This window comes from Rutidosis leptorrhynchoides, chromosome 2 (assembly GCF_046630445.1).
Source record: "Rutidosis leptorrhynchoides isolate AG116_Rl617_1_P2 chromosome 2, CSIRO_AGI_Rlap_v1, whole genome shotgun sequence".
Classification (NCBI taxonomy): Eukaryota; Viridiplantae; Streptophyta; class Magnoliopsida; order Asterales; family Asteraceae; genus Rutidosis; species Rutidosis leptorrhynchoides.
The window spans coordinates 330064667-330085602 of record NC_092334.1 but is presented as its reverse complement, the minus strand read 5'-3'; the positions used below and the strand labels follow the sequence as shown (position 1 = coordinate 330085602).

Below are 20936 nucleotides of genomic sequence, written 5' to 3'. Positions count from 1 at the left end.
GATTCATGTTCGGTCGCCCAAATGAATTTCTTTCCCTTGTGAGTCAATGCGGTTAGAGGACGTGCAACCAAAGAGAAGTTTTCGATGAATCTACGATAGTACCCGGCGAGACCCAAGAATTGACGAATGTGAGTAGGAGTAGTAGGAGTCTCCCATTTGCTAATGGCTTCGATTTTTGTTGGATCGACTTTAATACCTTGGTCACTTACAACATGACCAAGAAATTGAACTTCCTTTAACCAAAATTCACACTTGGAGAATTTGGCATAGAGTTGTTCTTGTCTTAAAAGTTCAAGCACAAGTCGGAGGTGTTCCTCGTGTTCTTCTTCGCTTTTTGAATAGACTAAAATATCATCGATGAACACGATAACGAATTTGTCAAGATACGGTTTGCACACGCGGTTCATAAGATCCATGAATACCGCCGGTGCGTTAGTGAGACCAAATGGCATTACTAGAAATTCATAACTACCATAACGAGTTCGGAAAGCGGTTTTGGAGACATCTTCCCCCTTAACCCTTAATTGATGATAACCCGAGCGGAGATCGATTTTCGAATATACACAAGACCCTTGTAGTTGATCAAAGAGGTCATCGATGCGAGGAAGAGGATATCGGTTCTTAACCGTCAATTTATTTAGTTCACGATAATCAATGCACATTCGTAGGGATCCGTCTTTCTTTTTAACAAACAAAATCGGAGCGCCCCATGGTGAATGGCTAGGTTGGATAAAACCACGATCAAGTAGTTCTTGGATTTGACTTTGCAATTCTTGCATTTCGGATGGAGCGAGTCTATACGGTGCACGTGCTACGGGTGCGGCTCCCGAAATAAGATCGATTTGAAATTCTACCGGTCGATGAGGCGGAAGACCCGGCAATTCGTCGGGAAATACATCGGAATAGTCACTAACAATTGGCACATCATCGATGTGCTTCTCATCGGACTCGACTTTCTTAACGTGGGCAAGGATCACAGAACAACCCTTACGGAGTAGTTTTCTAACTTTATGGCACGAAACGAGGTTGAGTCTGGTGCAACTCTTATCGCCATAAACAATCAAAGGTTCACCATTCTCGATAGGAATTCGGATTGCGTTAAGATCAGAAAGGATGTGAGATTTCGTTTTGGCTAGCCAATTCATACCGATTATTACATCAAAGCTTCCTAGTTCCATGGGTATCAAGTCAATTTCAAATTCCTTACCCAAAATGTTTAACGTACACCCCCGGTAATATGTGTCAGCACTTAATAGTTTCCCGTTAGCCACTTCAATGGTATAAGTGGTATCTAATGGAGGAGGTGGAGTGCTAAAAGAATGAGTCAAAGTCTTGGATACAAAGCATTTATCGGCACCCGAATCGAATAAGCAAGAGACATAAAAATTGTTGAGAAGAAACGTACCCGTGACTAGTTCAGTGTCATCCCGGGCCTCCTCGGTGTTGATGTTGAAGGCTCGGCCGCGCGTATTGGGGTTATCTTTCCTCTTCGGGCATGCATTTCTATAATGGCCCGTTTGGCCACATTCGTAACAAGTGCCCGTCTTTGGTGCATTGGGCCACTTTCGAGCGACGGGAGTGGCACTTTTACAATCGTTGGCCTTATGACCAATTCCTTGGCACCGATGGCAAATTAGCTTACTACATTCGCCAAAGTGATGTTTGTTGCATTTGTTGCAAAGAGGTAGAATTCCGGCATAACCCTTCTTGCCGTCGGAGGTGAAAGATTTCTTGGCAAAGTTGTTGTTGCTTGATTGGGGAGCTTCCCATTTTCTTTTGTTGTTACCCGACTTGTCCTCGGCTTTAGGTGCCGGTACTACGATTTCGTCCACTGTCTCTATCAATTTGCGGGCCATGTTCAAAGCTTCTTGATGATTAGGGGGTTTGGATGACATTACTCCGTGTTTGATGCTCTTTGGAAGACCATCCATGTAAAGTTCAACTCTTAAAGCTTCGGGGTTCACAAGATTTGGGCACATCAAGGCTAGTTCGGAAAATCGTTGATTGTAAGCCTTGAGATCATTTCCGATCGCCTTTAAAGTTCTTAGCTCTTGTTCGAGCCTTCGGGTTTCTTCACGAGGGAAATATTCGACAATCATCTTTTCCCTCAAGTCGGCCCAAGAGAGGGCGTGAGCTTCATCGGTACCCACCGATTGTACATAAGTATTCCACCATGTAAGAGCGACACCGGCGAAAGTGTGAGTGGAGTATTTGACCTTGTCTTGGTCCCGACAACCGCTTATGCTAAAGACGGCTTCCGTTTGCTCAAACCATCGGGTGAGCACGACCGGTCCCCCGGTTCCATCGAAAGTGTGAGGTTTGCACCCCATGAAAGCTTTATAGGAGCATCCCTCGTTTGAGTTACCGGCTCCATTGTTGTTGTTGTTGTTGTTGTTGTTGTTGTGGTTGTTATTATTATTGTTGTTGGATGAGTGACCGGCCATGGCCGCATCTATGGCGGTAGCTATCATCCATTCGAGAGCTTGTTCGGGAGTTTCATTGCGGCGTACACGACGAGGAGCCATTGTTCCTTCAAGACACAAGAATATCATTGATTAGTATTCTCAATAATACTAACCGTGATATAGAATAAAGATAAAGAGAAGTTTTTCCTCGACTCGCCTTAAATTCTTTATGCCATAATGTCGAAACGTTCACATGAGTCACCGTAATATAATCCCGGAAATTATATTACCCTGATTCATATGTGCATTCGACATTATTCTATAAAGTCAAGGTGGCGTGTCAATCAAATTAAACAACGTGAGATTAAGATGAACTAAGAGTAGATATGAGTAGAAGCGTTCGAGTATAAATGCACAAGTAGTCAAGTAATTCCTACTTCAAGTCTATATGCCGGTTGTAGTCTAGACTCACCAATGTACCCTATGACTCGGGGTCGACACCAATGAACTCTAAATCCCTACAACCAACGCTCTGATACCATCTGTAGCGACCCGACAAAATCGTCATTGACGGCGCCGTCTACTTAGGTCCCGTTACGTGGTCATAAGTCTTTAAAACAACGTTTGACCAAAAGATATGTCGCATTCATTTCAAATGTAAAGATTGTTCAAAGTTTACGAGAATAGTTCCACCACAAGTTACGTTACAAAGTTATAAGTACAAATGAAACTTATGCGACACAATTTAAAAGTAGTCAAAAGACGCTCCATGTATGCATATATACTCGACATCCAATGCAAGTATCAAAATAATGAGCGGAAGCATGTATCATGTATCGTTCAAGGACCTGAGAAAACATAGAAATCTGTCAACGAAAACGTTGGTGAAATCATAGGTTTAAGTAAGTAAGTACAAGTGAACCACAAGATTTGCATCAATGAGATAATAGTAATACATTCCAAAAGTTTGTTTCACGAGCACCCAATTATCAATGCTTAACATTCCTTCCATTGAACCCCATCACTTAGTGCTAGAACATACACTGTTTCTCGAAAATATATTTCATTCGTAAACGGTAGCGAACCGTTTGAATGAGGGTTTGTCAAACCCATATGGATCCATACAACATAAGTTCTCGCTTACACCCGGCAAGTGTAACTAATGATAATCGAATTGAGGATTTTGTTCTAAACTCGTATGTAGAATGTTTGTTTTCCTGTACTTGTGTTCACTTAGTAAAGAAATGTTTATGTTTTCTCATCCCAAATGTAAGTTCAAAAAGAGTAAAAGTGGGACTATGATCTCACCTTGAGTGCACGAGTAGTAAAGTACTTCAACAAGTAAACGTGTGCAAAGAACAATGCTAATCTTGACCTAAACAATAGGTTGTATCAATAACGGTAAACACGATAGGTCAAAGATGTTCAATTAGTCCTATGGCTCGTTACGACTCGATTATGTAGCATGTGAATCAAATTGTCACGTTTCATGCAAGATACAAGTATAAAAGCATGTTAGAACGATTGCACAACCATTTGGTTAAGTTTGATTAAAAGTCAACTTGGTCGGGTCAAAGTCAACGAAAAAGTCAACATGTTCGGGTCGGGTCCCGAACTATTTTTCTGAGGTTTTTAATCATATATGAGCATGTTATAACAAGTTTCATGTGAATCGGAGGTCCGTAGTATGCCAAACATTTTTCGTATTTTGGACATGGAGGTCAGAACCTGACCCCCTTATATGTCGCGCCGCGACAGGACAGGGCCGCGCCGCGGCAAAGGCCGGGTGCTGGTGCCTGGCCAGTCCCAAATGTTCAAGTCTCAATCCAAAACCTTTTTGTGCATAAAACACAAACCGCTAACACTTAGGACTCGCACCTTATATCGTTGGAAAGCTCTTTTGACGTAGAATGCAACTAAACACAATTCATCAATCAAAAACCTCATTTGTAACAACCGAGTTTTCAAACCAAGTGATCATTCAATGCACACATTAATGCTTCAAACTCACCAATGCACATTTAATGATTTAGGCATTCAATGCATACATATGACATGCCATTTTGTAGGTAATTGAGCATACAATACAACTAACAACTTACTAACAACAAATCATGGCAATCAATGCATCAAATAATCATTTCAAGTTCATTAAACCCTAGCTCAATTCCACCAAAAATCACTAAACAAGTTCTTAGAGTTTTCTCATGCAACCTATACATCAAAATGAAGCTAGTAACACTAGGAACACATTTAATACATGCATTTATAACATTTAATCATCTAAAACTCAAGATTAAACACACCCATTTTGCTAGTTCATGCAAGTTACTTCCAAACAACAAATCAAACAATTCAAACACATAATCTTGTTAGACTAGAGCCATAGACACTAATTAACAACCTTGTAACTCAAAAAAATCTCAAGAACACAAAAATTAGTGATTTTAGAAAGTTACCCAAATGCAATGAGATTGGTATGGAATCGAAGAGGAGATCACGAGGAGTTCAAATATGTAATTTGTTTGGCTCGAAGCTTGATCGATTTAGTATGGATGATGATTTGCTTTTTGATGAATTTAAAGAAAATATGAAAGTAGAGAATGAAAAGAGAAAAGAAAATGAAAAATGGAGGTGGAAGATGGTTGACTAGTCAAGTGCTAGTCACCATTTTGGGGTTTTGGCAAAACAAGTCCCTCAAGTTGTAGTCGGGTGCGTTAAATTACCTGAACGAGATAATTTGAAACGCGTATTAACGGGAGATGTTATAAACATATAACGGAGTTTAAAATAGTTAAACGGAAAAGTAGACGGAAAAAGGAGGGATGTTACAACAATAAATGGATAAGCATTGTAAAGCGTGCAAATTACCTTTGGCCCTTTTAACTCTCAGTTGTGGAAGTTCCTTAATCTTACTCTTAACAACCGATTGTTCTTTAGTAACAGTCAGCGAAGGAAGAACCAAGTCGGCACCATCACTAGTGTTTTGTTCCAAATCTAGAGGAACAATGTCTGGATCTCGTTCTGGATTAACAGCAACCCGGTCAAACTGCAAGTCTTCAAGATCGTCGAAAGCCATGGCATTGCTGAACTTCATCACTGTTACAACAAATATACATGGTTAGCACAAAAACAACAAAAAAAACGTAACAGTTGGCTAGGATCGGTCTCCACCTTCTCCATCAAGATGGATAACAGGCTTGAAATTTACATCCGGCCATTGATGACTCACTCCTTCCATAACAAGCATAGGCTCCAAGTATGGCCATTGGGAGAAGTTGAAGTTTTGGATGGCCGAAATGCATGCCTTCTCGGCATCGTTTAAAACCGGGACCTTATTGGCTCCCTTATTCACCTTGGTTGCCCACTTGCACAAGGCAACAAAATGTTCTGGCGGCTCCTCTCTGCCAACAAAAAAGAAGGACTCTCACCATTTCTTCAATGAAGTATCCATGTCACCGGTAAAGAAGAAAAACCCCATTCGTTTAATGGTGAACCAACCCACCTCCAATTTTGATACAGTGAAACAATAGCGAAACATGCGAACAGTTAGGAGAATATGATAGTAGTTCAGGTACATCTACACGTTACCAATTTCTAGTACGCATGAGGGTGTAATTAGGCAGACACTATCTTATAAGGCGTAAAAAAGTGGTACATAAACTCAGAGTAGGGCAACCGGAAGTTGCCCACTGTGATGGCTGCACCATACATGGTCACCATGTTAGGTGGAGGTTTATGGGCATGATGGTTGGCATCAGGAACTACCAACACGTAGTTTGCCAAAAAAGGGTATTTCTCTACTAACTCGTGGAGATAATCATCACAAACCCGACTCATAATACTTTCTATATCTATGAAAGCCCTAGAAGATGACTCAGCAACATCTACGCTAGTGGATGTGGAAGACTGATCCTCCATCTATATATCAATAAAAATACACGATAAAACGAAGGAAGGAAGAAGAAAAGAGAAGGAATTACCTTTTTTGTAAAAATTGATACAGTTTTTAGAAGAAGAAGCGTTTCGCAAATACAAAGATTGTAAAAAATGAGATGAATGGAGGCGATGGCTATTTATAGATATAAAGGAAATTGATCCAATGGTTGAAATTAAAGACGCATCTCTAAAAATGTAATGATTAAAATTGCAATAAGATGTCCCTTGGAAATCGTTTCCAAAAATTGAAAAGTGGAAAAAATCACCAAATGGGGCATGCCTGCAAAAAAATTGTCTTTTCAAACTGACGAGCATTTAATGAACATACAATTAGTAACGTGGGTTCATTCTCAAGTTCAGCAAAGGCAACCGTTCTGGCTACCATTACCAAACTGGGGGGACTTCATGATACACATAATGGTTCGTATCAGCAAGGCACATTTTTTAATGATTTGGCAACGTTCCGTCTAGAATATAACCGGCATAAAACGGTCCAGGATGAGACACCTTCTCGCGGCCCTACTTAAGCAAACCGGACAGGTGGTTATTTCTCTTTCACATCTGGGAAGAAATGTCCCGGATTAGAGTTGGCCATGTCTTCACACAAGCCCATCCTACCCGGACAATGATCGGCGTATAGGACGCCAGCACCACTAACCCGGGTACAAGGCGCTGAGAGGTTACGGACCATAATTTCACAATGTCTAAACCAAACACACTGGACACTCGACAATCTTTAAACGACTATTATAAATAAAAATATGAACCAGCTGCAATCTTACCTGGTCAAACGAATACCACGAAGAAGAACTTGGAGTAAACCCAAGGTAAATCCTTTTGCCTAATCAAGAGTAAGAAATGCATCCGCCACATTATAGATGGACCCGCCACGCCTTCCTGGTATAACTGCACCATTCAAGGGTAATCACTTAGTCTCGAAAAGTGGTTCTGGAACAAACACTCGGTCGCGAAACAACCGCATGGTCCCGGAGCAAAAACATAAATAGGCTATACGCCACATCAGCCCGAGAATCAAGGAAAGTAGGGTCTGTTTGTTATGCCAATGAAAGGGACAGGTGCCACGTCAGCCCTCGAATACAATGAAATTTGTTTTAACCATGAAAGGGACATGTGTCACGTCATCATTCCCTCATAAATCCTATAAATACACTCGCAGGGTCGTTCATTACACAACATTGGATGCACTGACGTTACTCTGTTCAAAATACTTACTGTAACATTCTCCTGCTGAAAATACAACTCCGATAGAGATTCCGGTCGATATCGGAGTTAAGTTTTACTCTAGATATTAATTTACTTAATCTAATCGAGTAAGATTAATCTTATCGTTTCTTTTACGCCCTTGAAATCCAGATTTCAAATCGGAGTTTGCACAGTTATTGGAGTTAAAACATTCGACCAATCCTTTTTCACAAATCAAGCACTCAAATCTAAATCTACAATTACAAATTACGATTTTTGTTTGATCAGTTCACATTACCATTCATACATATTAAATGAGTACAAGCAAGTTGGCAATTAGCACATAGTCAAGTAATACTCATGTAATGATAGCAAGTAGTCAAGTAATACTTATATAATGATAGCAAGAGTTCACTAGTGATTTATCTAGGATCAAACACATAGTGATGACATAGCAATATACTAAAGCTATGTAAGTTTACTTGTAATATAGCTCATTGCAAGATTAATGTATAAGTATACATTAATATCCAACACATGTACAAGGAAAGAGCAACCCTTTGTTGGGACTTGATGACCATCCTAAGTATGTCTAGATACATTTTAAGATCACAAGTTGTCTTGTAAAACTTATGTGTTATTCTTAATCAAGGCTAAAACGTCATGAAGATGACATTAGGTTTGATTAACCAAGATTAACGTTCTAGTGACCAAAAATCTTTTGGATATGAAGAGGGAAATTATTCTAAGCAAATTGAAAAAGGTTTAGTGAATTATAGATGCCCCGAAGTGGTCAAACATTATTTGGTCAACAAATTTAGATAGAACAACTACGGTTGATCCACAGTCAACCGTGGAGTCTACAGTGTACCTAGTTTCTCATAAACAAAGGTACATGACAACCACGGTCTGACCTGCGGTCGATCGTAGACCCAAACAGTGTACCACCTGAGTTTTGTATTCCAAATGTTTTCACTCTAAGTTCCATTTGGTTTGGTCATTTGCTAGTGTAAGTGTAGATTAGTGAACTTGTATATTTATGTCAAGATGTCTATCATCATTTTTGGTTACGTATGTGTGTGTGTGTCATCATCAAAACACTTATTACCATTGGTCAATATTAATATTACCGTTAAGCATAAACCAACATTCTCCCCCAGCAGACCCAAACCCTAGTTTCGACGCTAAAACAACCTTAACAACCAAGTTTGACAAACATCGTGTTCTTAAGAACATCTTAATCATCAACACACTCATAATTTAGTGATTAACTCCCAAAATTGTGACCAATTTCTTTGAATATCTAACCCTTAACCCACAACATTAGGGTTTCCAGGCCCAATTATACACCCAAACCTCCAATTTTCACAAGAAATGGGGTTTATGACAAACACCCACCAAAATCTTAACTCCAATTTCACAAATTAAATCATCAAACTCAGATTAGGCTTTTACTTTGACACAAAATCGAGCTCACAACTGGGGCCTTGAACCTAAACACCAAAATGGGTTGAAATTTCACTTTCTAACACTATCTCTCACTAGGTTGAGATAAAGTGTTCTTAAAGCTTTGAATATGAAAAAATGAGTTCCAGATTTGTTCTTGGGGTTAAAACCCGTTTACATACAAAATTGCACACTAGTCTCCAAATTTAAAACATTGCAAAACAGTCCCTGCTCATTATCTGACATAGGTGCGATGCACTAGTAAGGTGGTGTAGCACACTTCCCATTTTCAGACACCGGTGCGGCGCACCAGTGTGGTGTGTCGTACCTTACTGCTTAAAGTATGGGCTGTTACAGAACAATAGAGTCTTTACCTGGTTAATTGAGTCTCTATAAATAGATAACTTTACTTACATTTTATTTTGTGGTGTGGTATATTAAATCAATAGAGTCTATAATCTTGTATATGCTAAAGAGTTTTCTAAGCTATCTATGCGTTATCTGCATCAGTCTATTATATATTCTACTCTAAGATAATAGTAATTCTTTGAGATTAAATTAATAAAAGATTAAGCTCGGAATTACGTTGACTGTGATTTAATAATTTGTTTAATTATTTGTTTAACTATTAAAACATCTATAATTAGTAAAGGAATTGTATTCACACCCCCTCTACAATACTTCATGTTGTTAAATCGGGACAAATAGAGAAGGAAGAGAAAAAGAAGGGGATGGGTGGAGAATGGCAGAGGTGGGCGGTGTTGGGCGGAGATGGTCGGAGATCGGCGACGCGGCAAGAATTAGGGTAGGAGGTGATAGTGTTTAATGGTGGTAAAGTGTTGGTTGATGGTGGAGGGGATGTTGAGAAAAAAGAAACTGATCAAAAGTAAAAATGTTGGTGGAGCACGTTTTCCAAGTCAGAAAAAGAAAAAGTGTTGCATAACGTCTAATGCTTTGTACTTACACATTACATATTTACATTTGGACATACACTAAAAGACAAACATAAAGGAACAGTAACCGCTCCACTTACTTATTTTTCTAAATCGCGATAATGTATGACTTATATACATTTTTCGTTAATATATTAACAAAAGAATCTGGGTGGCAGACGCCTCCCTTTGTTAAGAGATTGCTCCAAAGTCGATTCCTAGGTTACGTTGTCACTACAAGAAAATGTTAGTTTTCTGACGCTTGATTATTGGAAGCGTCAACAATATCAATTTTTTTTAACACTCTTAAATGTCAAAAAGCTACTCGCCATATTTTGACATCCATAAGCGCCAACAAAATTTTGACATTTAAACACATCCCAACTATTAATTTTTTTGACGCTTAAGAATGAGAAAAACAACTCATCTTTTTGACACTTGTAAATGACAAAAACTACTCAGTGTTTGACATTTACAAATGTCAAAAAGTAAGCTATGTAAGATAAAAAAAAAAAATAAGACGACGAAGTTAGGCTCAAATTATAGGCCAATTTAAAAAGTAAAAATAAGACGCATTAGGCTCAAATTATAGCCCAATTTAATGAGTACATGCTGAAACTTTTGTTAGCCCATTTAAATGGATACACACCCATTTTAATAAGTACGTACACCAGAATCACCAATCACCAAAATTAATCACCGAACGAAAATTTCAGATGTTCTCGATGGAAAAGTTTCATGCCCTAACTTGAAAGGTTAATTTCCTCCCTAAATCGCACACAAGAATCACCAAAATTAATCACCAATCGACTAGTTATTATGCTTCCTTCAGTTTCCATTGTCTGATTTCACAATTACATCGATCCGTTCAGTTTCATGCTTTGTCTACCTGCACAATTCTAGTAAGATTTTAAAATCTTATTTTGTGTTTTTTTGTATGAATCGATTACTGATTGTTATGATTATGAGATGAGCAGAGATATACTGATTGTTATTGATTATGAGCAGATTTACTTTACTGATTTTAAAATCTAATTAATCACCGATTGACTTCTGTTTTTGATTTAATCGATTTCATTAGGAGCAGATATAGTGAATATAGCGATAGTGAAGATAGTTGGTGATATTGCACTCAATCAAGTGAGACGAGCACAGTTTACAGGTATAAAATTAAATTAAATTGTACTTTTAAAATTGCGTTGACTCGTTTTGTGATGAGCTGTTATCTGAAATTGCGATGTTGTTACTCGACTCTGTACTTTTAGTTTTCACAATTCTTGGTGAACATTTCACACTACCATCATGACATAGACAGGTCACAATTAATCAACTAAGCAAGCGAATTATTGACCTTGATAACTCAAGCATATTTATATTGACATGAATTGCCATATTAAAGTATATAATGGACTCTTAGTTAACTTAGCACATGGAATCATTATAAATGTCAACAACATAACATCACAGCTATAGCAAACTCTTTAAAATTTATAATATCAAATAGCAGTCTTACTTCAGTGGTAATCATGCATATTGCTGCAGCAGTAGTAGACAGAAGGCCAAACGAAACTATTCTACCCCTGAAATACAAATGATAAATATTAACACATATAAGATAAAACTTAGATAAGCAAACAGGTTGGTCACAGGCCTTTGCCATGGCCTACTCCATGGATATGTGGACCTTTAGATACAGATATTCCTGCATATGAAACGTAGCATATGTCATAAATTGTATAATTAAATTTTTCAAAGAGCATATACTGAGTCTTCAAAAGAAAACTATCTTGCCTGACCCATTCTATCCAAAGTGCTAATTTTTGCATCATCTAATGTTTTCTCTACATTTGTACAATATTGGTGGTTTACAAACTTATCATATTATAGTGCTAAAGAGTTGATTTATGACATGCTAGGTAATTAAGGCAAAGTAATGGATATAAGTTGGATTCAAGCTCAATTAAAAAGTAACACTTACAAATCTGGAGTCATGAATTTTATTGAGTTTGCTCGTGTTAAAGCTATTAGAGGATCAATTGTATGTTCATGCCCTAAATGTTGTAATTCTAAATGGTTAAGTGTTGAAACTGTTCATGCTCACCTATTACGTTATGGATTTTTACCGGGATACACAACATGGACGTTTCATGGGGAACTTGTGGTAGATACACCACTATCTCATTCTAGTACTGTTCAAGACACGTCATTTGGTCAAGATGACATAAGAGGTTTGTTTCATGACGCCTTAGGTGTAACTTATTTGCCTTCTGATGATGCACATGAAATGGATTCAATTGTTGATGGCGACATTAGTGAACCTAACCAAAATTTTGATCACCAAGATTCTGATCACTCTATTAAGGGAGACACATATAACAAGTTGTTAGAAGAATCTAACAAAGAACTATACCCTGGCTGCAAGTATTCCGGTTTATCCTTTACATTACACTTATATCATATCAAATGTATCGGTGGGATATCTGACAAGGCTTTCGGTATGTTACTAGAGCTTCTAAGGAACACATTTCCTCATCTTACTTCATTACCATCATCCGTGAATGAAGCTAAGAAATTAACCAAAGATCTAGGACTTGGTTATGAGAAAATTGACGTGTGTCCCAATGATTGTATGTTGTATTGGGGAGAAAGGGAAGCTCAACAATCATGTCACATATGTAAAGCTTCACGATATGAAATTAATATCGAGGATAAAATGATTGAAAGTTCAAAATCAAACAAGCCAAAAAAACCTGCTAAAGTTTTTCGTTATTTTTCCTTGATTCCAAGACTAAAAAGGTTATACATGTCAGAGAAAACGGCAAAGGATATGAGATGGCATAATGAGGGTCTAACCAAAGATGGTAAGTTAAGACATCCGGCAGATGGTCTTGCGTGGAAGGCATTCGATGCTCGATATCCAGAATTTGCCTCAGATCCTCGTAGTGTGAGGCTTGGTCTTGCTAGTGACGGATTTAATCCACATCGTACAATGAGCACGTCATATAGTACATGGCCTGTGCTGCTAATTCCTTATAATCTTCCTCCTTGGATATGCATGAAAAAAGAATCCTTTATTCTTTCATCAATTATTCCTGGGGAGAAAGGTCCAGGAAATGATATAGACATTTATTTAGCACCTCTAATTCAAGAGTTAAAATTGTTATGGGGAGAAAGGTCCAGGAAATGATATAGACATTTATTTAGCACCTCTAATTCAAGAGTTAAAATTGTTATGGGAAGGTGTTGATGCATACGATTCTTTTGCTAAAGAATGGTTTAAATTGAAGGCTTCACTTTTGTGGACCGTGAATGATTTTCCCGCTTATGCTAACTTATCTGGGTGGAGCACTAAGGGTCGTGTCGCATGCCCAATTTGCACGAGTTTTACTCACTCAATTTGGTTGAAACATGGGCAAAAGTTTTGCTACATGGGAAACCGTAGATGGTTGGACAAGAATCATAAATATCGATTCGAAATGGATCACTTTGATGGTACAATTGAGAATGATGGGCCTCCTGTTGAGTTGACAGGCTCACATGTTTTGAAACAACAGAGTGGTTCAACTTTTGTATATGGGAAGTCTCATAAATCTAATAAGTGGAAGCGAGATGATGTTGGTTGCTCAAACGATAATGCTCTTCACATGGGTTTATCAAATGAAGAGTCATGTACATTTGTGGACATAGAGAGTTTCATAGAAGAAGATATTGATGGGGAAAACCAATTGTGGAAAAAGAAGAGCATATTTTTTGATTTGGCGTATTGGGAGTATAATCTACTTAGACATAACTTGGATGTTATGCATATAGAGAAAAATGTTTGTGATAATCTTCTTGGAACTTTACTAAATATTGATGGGAAGACTAAAGACAATGAAAAAACTCAAAAAGATCTTAAGGAAATGGGAATACGATCTGACCTTCAACTTAAAAAAAGGTCCTAACGAAAAGATGTACATGCCACCAACATCTTACACCATGTCTAATGAAGAGAAGTCTAACTTTTTACAAGTGTTAAAAAAACTAAAAGTTCCCGATGGATATGCATCAAATATTTCAAGGTGTGTAAGCTTGAAAGACCGTAAGCTTTATGGTCTTAAGAGTCATGATGGTCATATTTTAATGCAAGACATTTTGCCGATTGCCTTAAGAATTTCCATGCTTTCAAGAACACAATCTCGAGTAGTTAAGGTGGTGTCTGACTTTTGCTCCTTATTCAAAGGATTATGCTCTAAAGTTCTTGATCTTAGCGAATTAGATAAGTTGGAGTATCAAGCCGTACAAACCTTGTGCGAGTTGGAGCGACTATTTCCCCCTAGTTTTTTTCACAATCATGATCCATTTAACTATCCATTTGATTTCTGAAGCCAGGCGAGGTGGACCGGTTCATTTTAGATGGATGTATCCGGTTGAAAGGTACCTGATGCGATTGAAGTCATACGTTCGAAATAAGGCTCAACCCGAGGGATCAATCGCAGAAGGATATATTAAAGAGGAATGCCTTAATTTTTGTTCAAGATATTTTGAAGGTGTAGAGACTCGATTTAATCACCCTCCTTAGCAATGTATAGTTTACAATTAATAGACTTATATGATTTATTTCTTCTCTGTTTTTAAAACTGAAAAAATTCAGGATCAAGCTGTACTGGAAGTTTCAAAAAGGGTATTGGAAGCTGAGAAATCAGAACCCATGAATCTTGAAAAGAGATCGGAAATTGCAAGAGAAGTAATGATGAAACTTATGGGTCCAAATAGGCCTGGACGAGCCCGTCTTTATGGAGATGGAGTGACAAAGTCTCAAGTGACTAAATTTGGAATCGAGTTAAGAAGAATGCGAGGTGATGCTGTTACACATGAAAACCGATTACTGTCTGATAAATTGAACCATCAAAACCAGAAGCTTGAAATGCAAAGTAAGCAAATGGAAATGCAAAATATGCAGATTGAAACTCAAAGAAAACAAATTGAAATGCAAAACAAGCAGATTGAAATCCAATATAAACAAATGAAGATTATGGAGAAAAAATTGAAGATTGTACGGGAGAGCTTAAAGTGTTTAGAACTGCATTTCAAGGGGTATATAATGCTTCTACATCGGGGGATATGTTCTATACACCACATCGTCCAATAGAAGGAGGAATATCAGAACTACACATGTAATTTTAAGCCTTTTTAGTTAAATGTTTATTTAGTAATCTATTTTTAGTGTATTTTTACTTAAATTAATGTGTTTTTTTCAGCCCTAGTCTGTTGCGTAAAAATTTTCCATAATGATTGTATGTTTGAAGAGAAAAGTCTTCATATGGGCCTGGTATATATTACATTTATATTATCAAACTTTTTATTTGTCTTTATATTTGGTAATAATTTTAATTGTGGACAACTTATTTGATGCAGGTCATGAAATTTGTCACATGCTTGAGGAAGTTTAGTTTGAATTTAGTTTGTCTAAATATTTCTGCGTTAGTTGAATATGTAGACTTGATGTTTATTCACTAAAGATGGGTTCATGTTTGAATGCTTTTGGATCATGTGAATAATGTAGATTTGATGTTTTAAGAATGGTTGTTTTTGATGTGTTTAAGTTGTTTTTATTTTGTAATTGGTAATATCTTCTCTAATTCAGTAGCCATCAAGGTTTTGGGGGAACGTTTTGGGTTTACAAGTCCAATAGTCAAAAGTAACAATACTTTTGACAATTTACGGTGCCAACAAGTACAATGCTTTTGACATTCATAACACTCTTAGCTGTTAAAAGAGTAACATTTTTTGACACTCTTAGCCGTCAAAAATAACCAGCTTTGTGACACTTTAAATTGTCAAAAAATAGGTGGTTTCTTGGCGAGTTGGCGGTATTAAACGTCAAAAGCTACTAAAACTTTCTGACACCTTATTTTTTGACGCAATTGAAAACGTCAAAACATATACTTCTAAACTTTTATAAACGTCAAAAAAATTCTCAAATCACGTCAAAAATAAGAATCTTACTTGTAGTGTGTATTTGTCTCACGTTTTTTATTCATTACATTAAAATAATTACTTCGTACTAATTATATTATGTTACCTAACCAATTAACCATAAGTTTTATATATATAAAGCATTACCACTATATACAATATAAACGTTTATTTACTCTTTTTTCAAATTTTCATGAAATCTTTTATGTGTTCTAGTCGTTTATTTATCTTTAACTATCGAAATTGTGTTAATCCGGCCGTATGCACGAGCTTCCTACCTAGTTGTACTAGTACTAGTTCAAAGTTTTAATAAGTCACAACCTCTCACCATTACTCAACTACAATCATATTCTCTATTTATCTAAACTTGCACCTCATTAATATTAGAGCACTCGGTGTCTGCCGTCCATCTTCACCGACGGCGGGATCGACTATTGGTCGACACCGGCCGGCAGCGATCTCGCCGTCGGTATTCAAAGTCGAGCCACATACAGTGGAGAATCTAGCTGTCGTGATGCTGGAACATTTAATCTCTTATTTTAAGGTGCAAATTGGAAGCTGCGATGGTGTGCTGACTGTAGCAAAATGTTGAAGAAGATGTCTGGATTTTGGTAAATGGGTAGATTTTGTTTTATATTTGGGCTAAAATTTATATTATGGGTTAAAACATTTAAAAATCTGGGCTAATCAATTTATTCATTTTAATCAAGTGCTAGTTTTTTAGATTTTTTTTTTAAGTATTGTGTTTTGAATTAATGAAAGTTGTTTATTTTATATATTTTTGTTATTGTTATTTATAAATAATTGATTATGTAAAATATAAATAATAAAAATTAATTTAATAATAAAAAAATAATAACAAATGGATACCGAAATGGACACTGAGGACACCTCCACCTATGTCACCGTCAGTTAATTCGAGATCCATTTTAGACACGAAATGGACCTTGGCAAAGTGTTACGAGCACCTAGTGCTCTTATATTCCTTTTAGATCTTCTCGAGGAGATGTCTTTAATCAGGATTAACCGGAAACTTTTTGTCATCTCGACGTCTTGACAAATCATGTTATTGTACGATATAAGGATAAAGACGTTATTTTTTTAATTTCCTTTATGTAGATCAAATGTTTAAAAAATACTCTCTCCGTCTCAATTTAATTTTCCCCTGATAAAACACACACAATTTAAGAAAAAAAATGTCATAAAAGTATTTTACTTGTTATTTACTTTCCAGATTTACTCTTACTTATTTCTTTGTTCTTTAACTCTATCCACATATATCAAACTATTCTTAACCCTGATTGTGATGTTAGAATTAAATGGTGCACTTTTTGGTGAAAAAAATGAGTTTTTTTTAGCATGACTGTATTTGATCTTCATTAACACAAAAGTTCAAATTTTTGTGTCAAATATTTATAGGGTGATGTGATAAAATTTGATTGAAAATTTGGTGAGAAAAGAATAAGTTAATAAAATATATAATTTTTTGTGAAAATAAAAAAGCCTCCTTCTTTTCAGTTAGGAAAGTGGCTAACGCCAATATCCGTTAGATGGTGACGCTGAGTTAGTTGCGTCACTTTTCGTGAAACAAACTACACATAATCTAACTGACGCTCGGTTACAATCGATCTGAAGGACAAAATAAAACTTAATCTTCGTAGACGCACGGTTACAATCGGTCAGAAGGACAAAATAAAACTTAATCTTCTTATTTTTTTCTATTTATAGAAATAAACAATTAATTTAAGAAATTCCACCGAACGATAATTAATGACGGAAGGAGTATAAATAATAAAAGTCCATATTCAAGTTTCATATATATCATGCATTGTAAAGGTTCCCGAGGCGAAGCCATTATTAGAGGCAACTACACACATAAATATTATATTAAAGTAAGCGAATAATAAGTAAAAGACTCACATATAATTTATTTAATTTAACTATATACTAATTTACTTAACTAATCGTGCAATCTCATTGACTACAACTCCCTCCAATCAGTGTTATACTGTAGTAGCAAAGCGCGAATTTTTTTACTCGTTTATAGGTAAAAGCTGTCCAGATTGAATGTGACAAAACATCCACATCATCCCCTATCTTCGTCTTTGAACGTTTGAGTCCATGTTCTTGTAATTTTTTTTTTTTTTTTTTTTTTTTTTGACATCAGTTTAGGATCACCTAAACCACATATGCATTCATATCTCGTAGTTGTATAACCCGCCATCATGCTCTGGAGAAAACCCAGACCAATCTGTAGGCATTGCCGGTAAAACCCCCTCCTCACTGCCCCCGCACTAAGTAAAAGGCGATCTGAATGGATACTTCAGGTCAGAGATAACATTGAGTACAATATTGCAGCCCGGCAAAGTCGGACTCCTAACCTCTCGCTAAGAGATAGACCACTAACAGTTATTCTTGTAATGTCTAACTAATCAATCGGGAAATTATATTATATATATATATATATATATATATATATATATATATATATATATATATATATATATATATATATATATATATATATATATATATATATATATATATATATATATATACCAGTGTTGTAAAAAACGGAAAAAACGGGGGTGTAGACGGGGGTGTAGACGGATTTTGGAGTGCCCCGTCCCGTTTATACATAAAACGTTTGAAAAAACGGAAATCGGCCAAAAAACGGTCAAAAGACGGTCAAACACGGTCCGAGACGGGAAAAAACGGGTTTTTCTGACTTTTTTCAAGTTTTTTTTTTTTTTTTTTTAATATTTAACGTTGTGCTATTACTTAGGGTTTCTTTTTTTTATGTTTGAAATGTTGAAGTATTTAAACATGTGTGAAATGCTTATGTTTGGAATAATGTAATGTACAATATATATATAATATATAACATTTTTATTTAAAAGTCAACGTTAGTCAACATCCGTCTAGACCTCCGTCTCGACCCCGTCTCGACCGTCTCGACCCTTTTAGGACCAGACCGTCTCGACCCCGTCTCGCGTCTTTTGCAACCTTGATATATACACTAAAGGGGGTGGGTTTGGGGGCCCCATTCCCATGTAGTTTCAACCCCCCCCCCCCCCCCAACACTTGTAATTTTTAATATTTCCCCCTCAACTGCAACCAACTTACAAAAACTACACCAAACTTCAATGGGCTAAAAGGTAAATTCTCTAACTTAAAATACAAACTCCACCCGAACACTTCGACAGCCCGTATCTTTCTGCTCGCCTCGAGTTAAATGTTTTCGACACCACCGTCAGATTCGAAATAATTTTATGAACAAAACGAAACTAACTACGTTTAAAACGGACACTTTTTAAAAAACGCTAAACACAACGACAGCCCATATCTTCCTGCTCGCCGCGAGTTAAAATTTTTCGACCGCACCGTTAGACTCGAAATAATTTTATGAACAAAACGAAATTAACTACGTTCGAAACGGACCATTTTCCATAAACGCTAAAGACAACGACGTCTACAACGGCGCTTAACACATGTGCCGTTTTCTCTTCTTTATATACATAAAGTTACGTTAAATATGAATACGTAAGCCGAAAACCCCCGCCGCATCGTGTGGGCCGGATCCGGACTAGTTCAATAATAAATGCAAATCATATCTATTTCAAGGTTTAATTCCATCTCGTGAGTTGAGGAAATAGACGTATTGTCACTACTACCTACAGACAAATTCCCGTGAAGATGAAAAAAGTCTTATTGTAGACAAAAACGTTTCTTTCAAGTCTTGACAGAAAAACAACATACCAATATCGTGTAAGATAGTAGTTGTTTTTAACACTTAATGGAAAACATATAGTTGCGCTTGCCGTGTAAGCGAAGTAGCCTATGATCAAGGACAAGTTATTAGTCCGTATTATTTCCTTGTTTTTGACTTGTAGATACGGGAACAACGGGCTACATATGCGTTTAGTCCATGACGCGTATAAGTTTTTTTCCCCAAGCTTTAGCGAAAAAAATCGTTTAATTACATGCAGGGCCGGATCTGGGGTGGGCCACAAGTGCGATCGCACTGGGCATCAAGATTTAAGGGGCATCAAATGGAGGGTTTGAGTTTTTTTTTTTTTTTTTTTTTTTTTTTTTTTTTAAAGTTGCAGGAAGATACGTGAGGAGAAGGAAAAAGAAGAATAAAGAGAGGTAGCTAAAAAAACACATTAGTAATAGTAATAAGTTTAATGTTTCTTCAATATCCAATGTCTATATCGGTACTAAAATAAGGGAAAGGAACCCCCATAAAAAGACGCATTTTTAGATGAGTGTGACAAAACAGATTTTTAAAGTGAATAGAGATCGGTTTTAAAAAAGACAGAATACTAGAACCTATTTTTAAAAGAAACTAGTTTCTGTTTGAGGCAATAGAAAAATGTTTTATGAAAAAACAGGCCCCTCATAATAGATATTTTTTTCAAAAAACCTGTGTCGATGCGTTTTCAATTCTCAGCGGGGATGAAAAAGCTAAATGTATACATACACATCTATCTATAATATCATATATATCTCTCAAATGATAATTTCATAAATAAGAATTATCCAAGCTTAAAAAAAATAAAAATAAAAAAAAATTATTTAAGTCCCTCATCATGATTTCTTTACAATAATTAACTATTTTTAATAAAATATTATAATGTTAATTGTATAATATATATAAAACATTGTGTACAACCTTATGATAAAATACCCTCATGATCATATGTACAATATTTTAAGCATTATGTACAACTTTATGCTAAAACACATCAATGATCATATGTACAATATTTGAAACATTATGTACAACTTTAATGATAAAACACATCATAACCATATGTACAAACTTTAAAACAAATTGTACAATCTTTTACAAAACTTGTCTTTAGGATTTAAATCAACGGAAAAACATAAACACCCAAAACACTTGAAATGAGAGAAATTAGGTTCAGATTTAAAAATCATTTCATAAGGAGACTTTTCATTAAGCACAGCAGTTGGAGTCCTATTGATTAAATAACAAGCAGTTAGAATACAATCAGACCACATATTAAGAGGTAATCCCCCTGAAACA

General features: G+C 36.3%; 1 protein-coding gene across 2 annotated transcripts; it reads left to right on the top strand.

Annotated features, from left to right (window-relative positions):
- Positions 1-10628: 10628 nt before the first annotated feature.
- Positions 10629-15484, top strand: LOC139891882 (uncharacterized). Of its 2 annotated transcripts, XM_071874901.1 has the most exons (7): positions 10629-10827; positions 11007-11087; positions 11842-13062; positions 13133-14454; positions 14559-15081; positions 15166-15236; positions 15323-15484. In XM_071874901.1, the coding sequence occupies exons 3-4, from the start codon at positions 11859-11861 to the stop codon at positions 13867-13869; spliced, it is 1941 nt and encodes a 646-aa protein (XP_071731002.1). In that variant the 5' UTR covers positions 10629-10827; positions 11007-11087; positions 11842-11858; the 3' UTR covers positions 13870-14454; positions 14559-15081; positions 15166-15236; positions 15323-15484. The 2 variants fall into 2 exon arrangements, with proteins under 2 accessions (XP_071731002.1, XP_071731001.1); XM_071874900.1 differs by having other exon boundaries at positions 13133-15081.
- The last annotated feature ends 5452 nt before the right edge of the window (positions 15485-20936 follow it).

What these genes read in the sequence shown, in the direction of transcription:
- LOC139891882 (XM_071874901.1), top strand. Translation starts at nt 11,859, where the DNA reads ATGGATATAAGTTGGATTCAAGCTCAATTAAAAAGTAACACTTACAAA. An exon ending in TATAGACATTTATTTAGCAC is followed by an intron (nt 13,063 to 13,132) that starts CTCTAATTCAAG and finishes TTTATTTAGCAC; the next exon opens with CTCTAATTCAAGAGTTAAAA.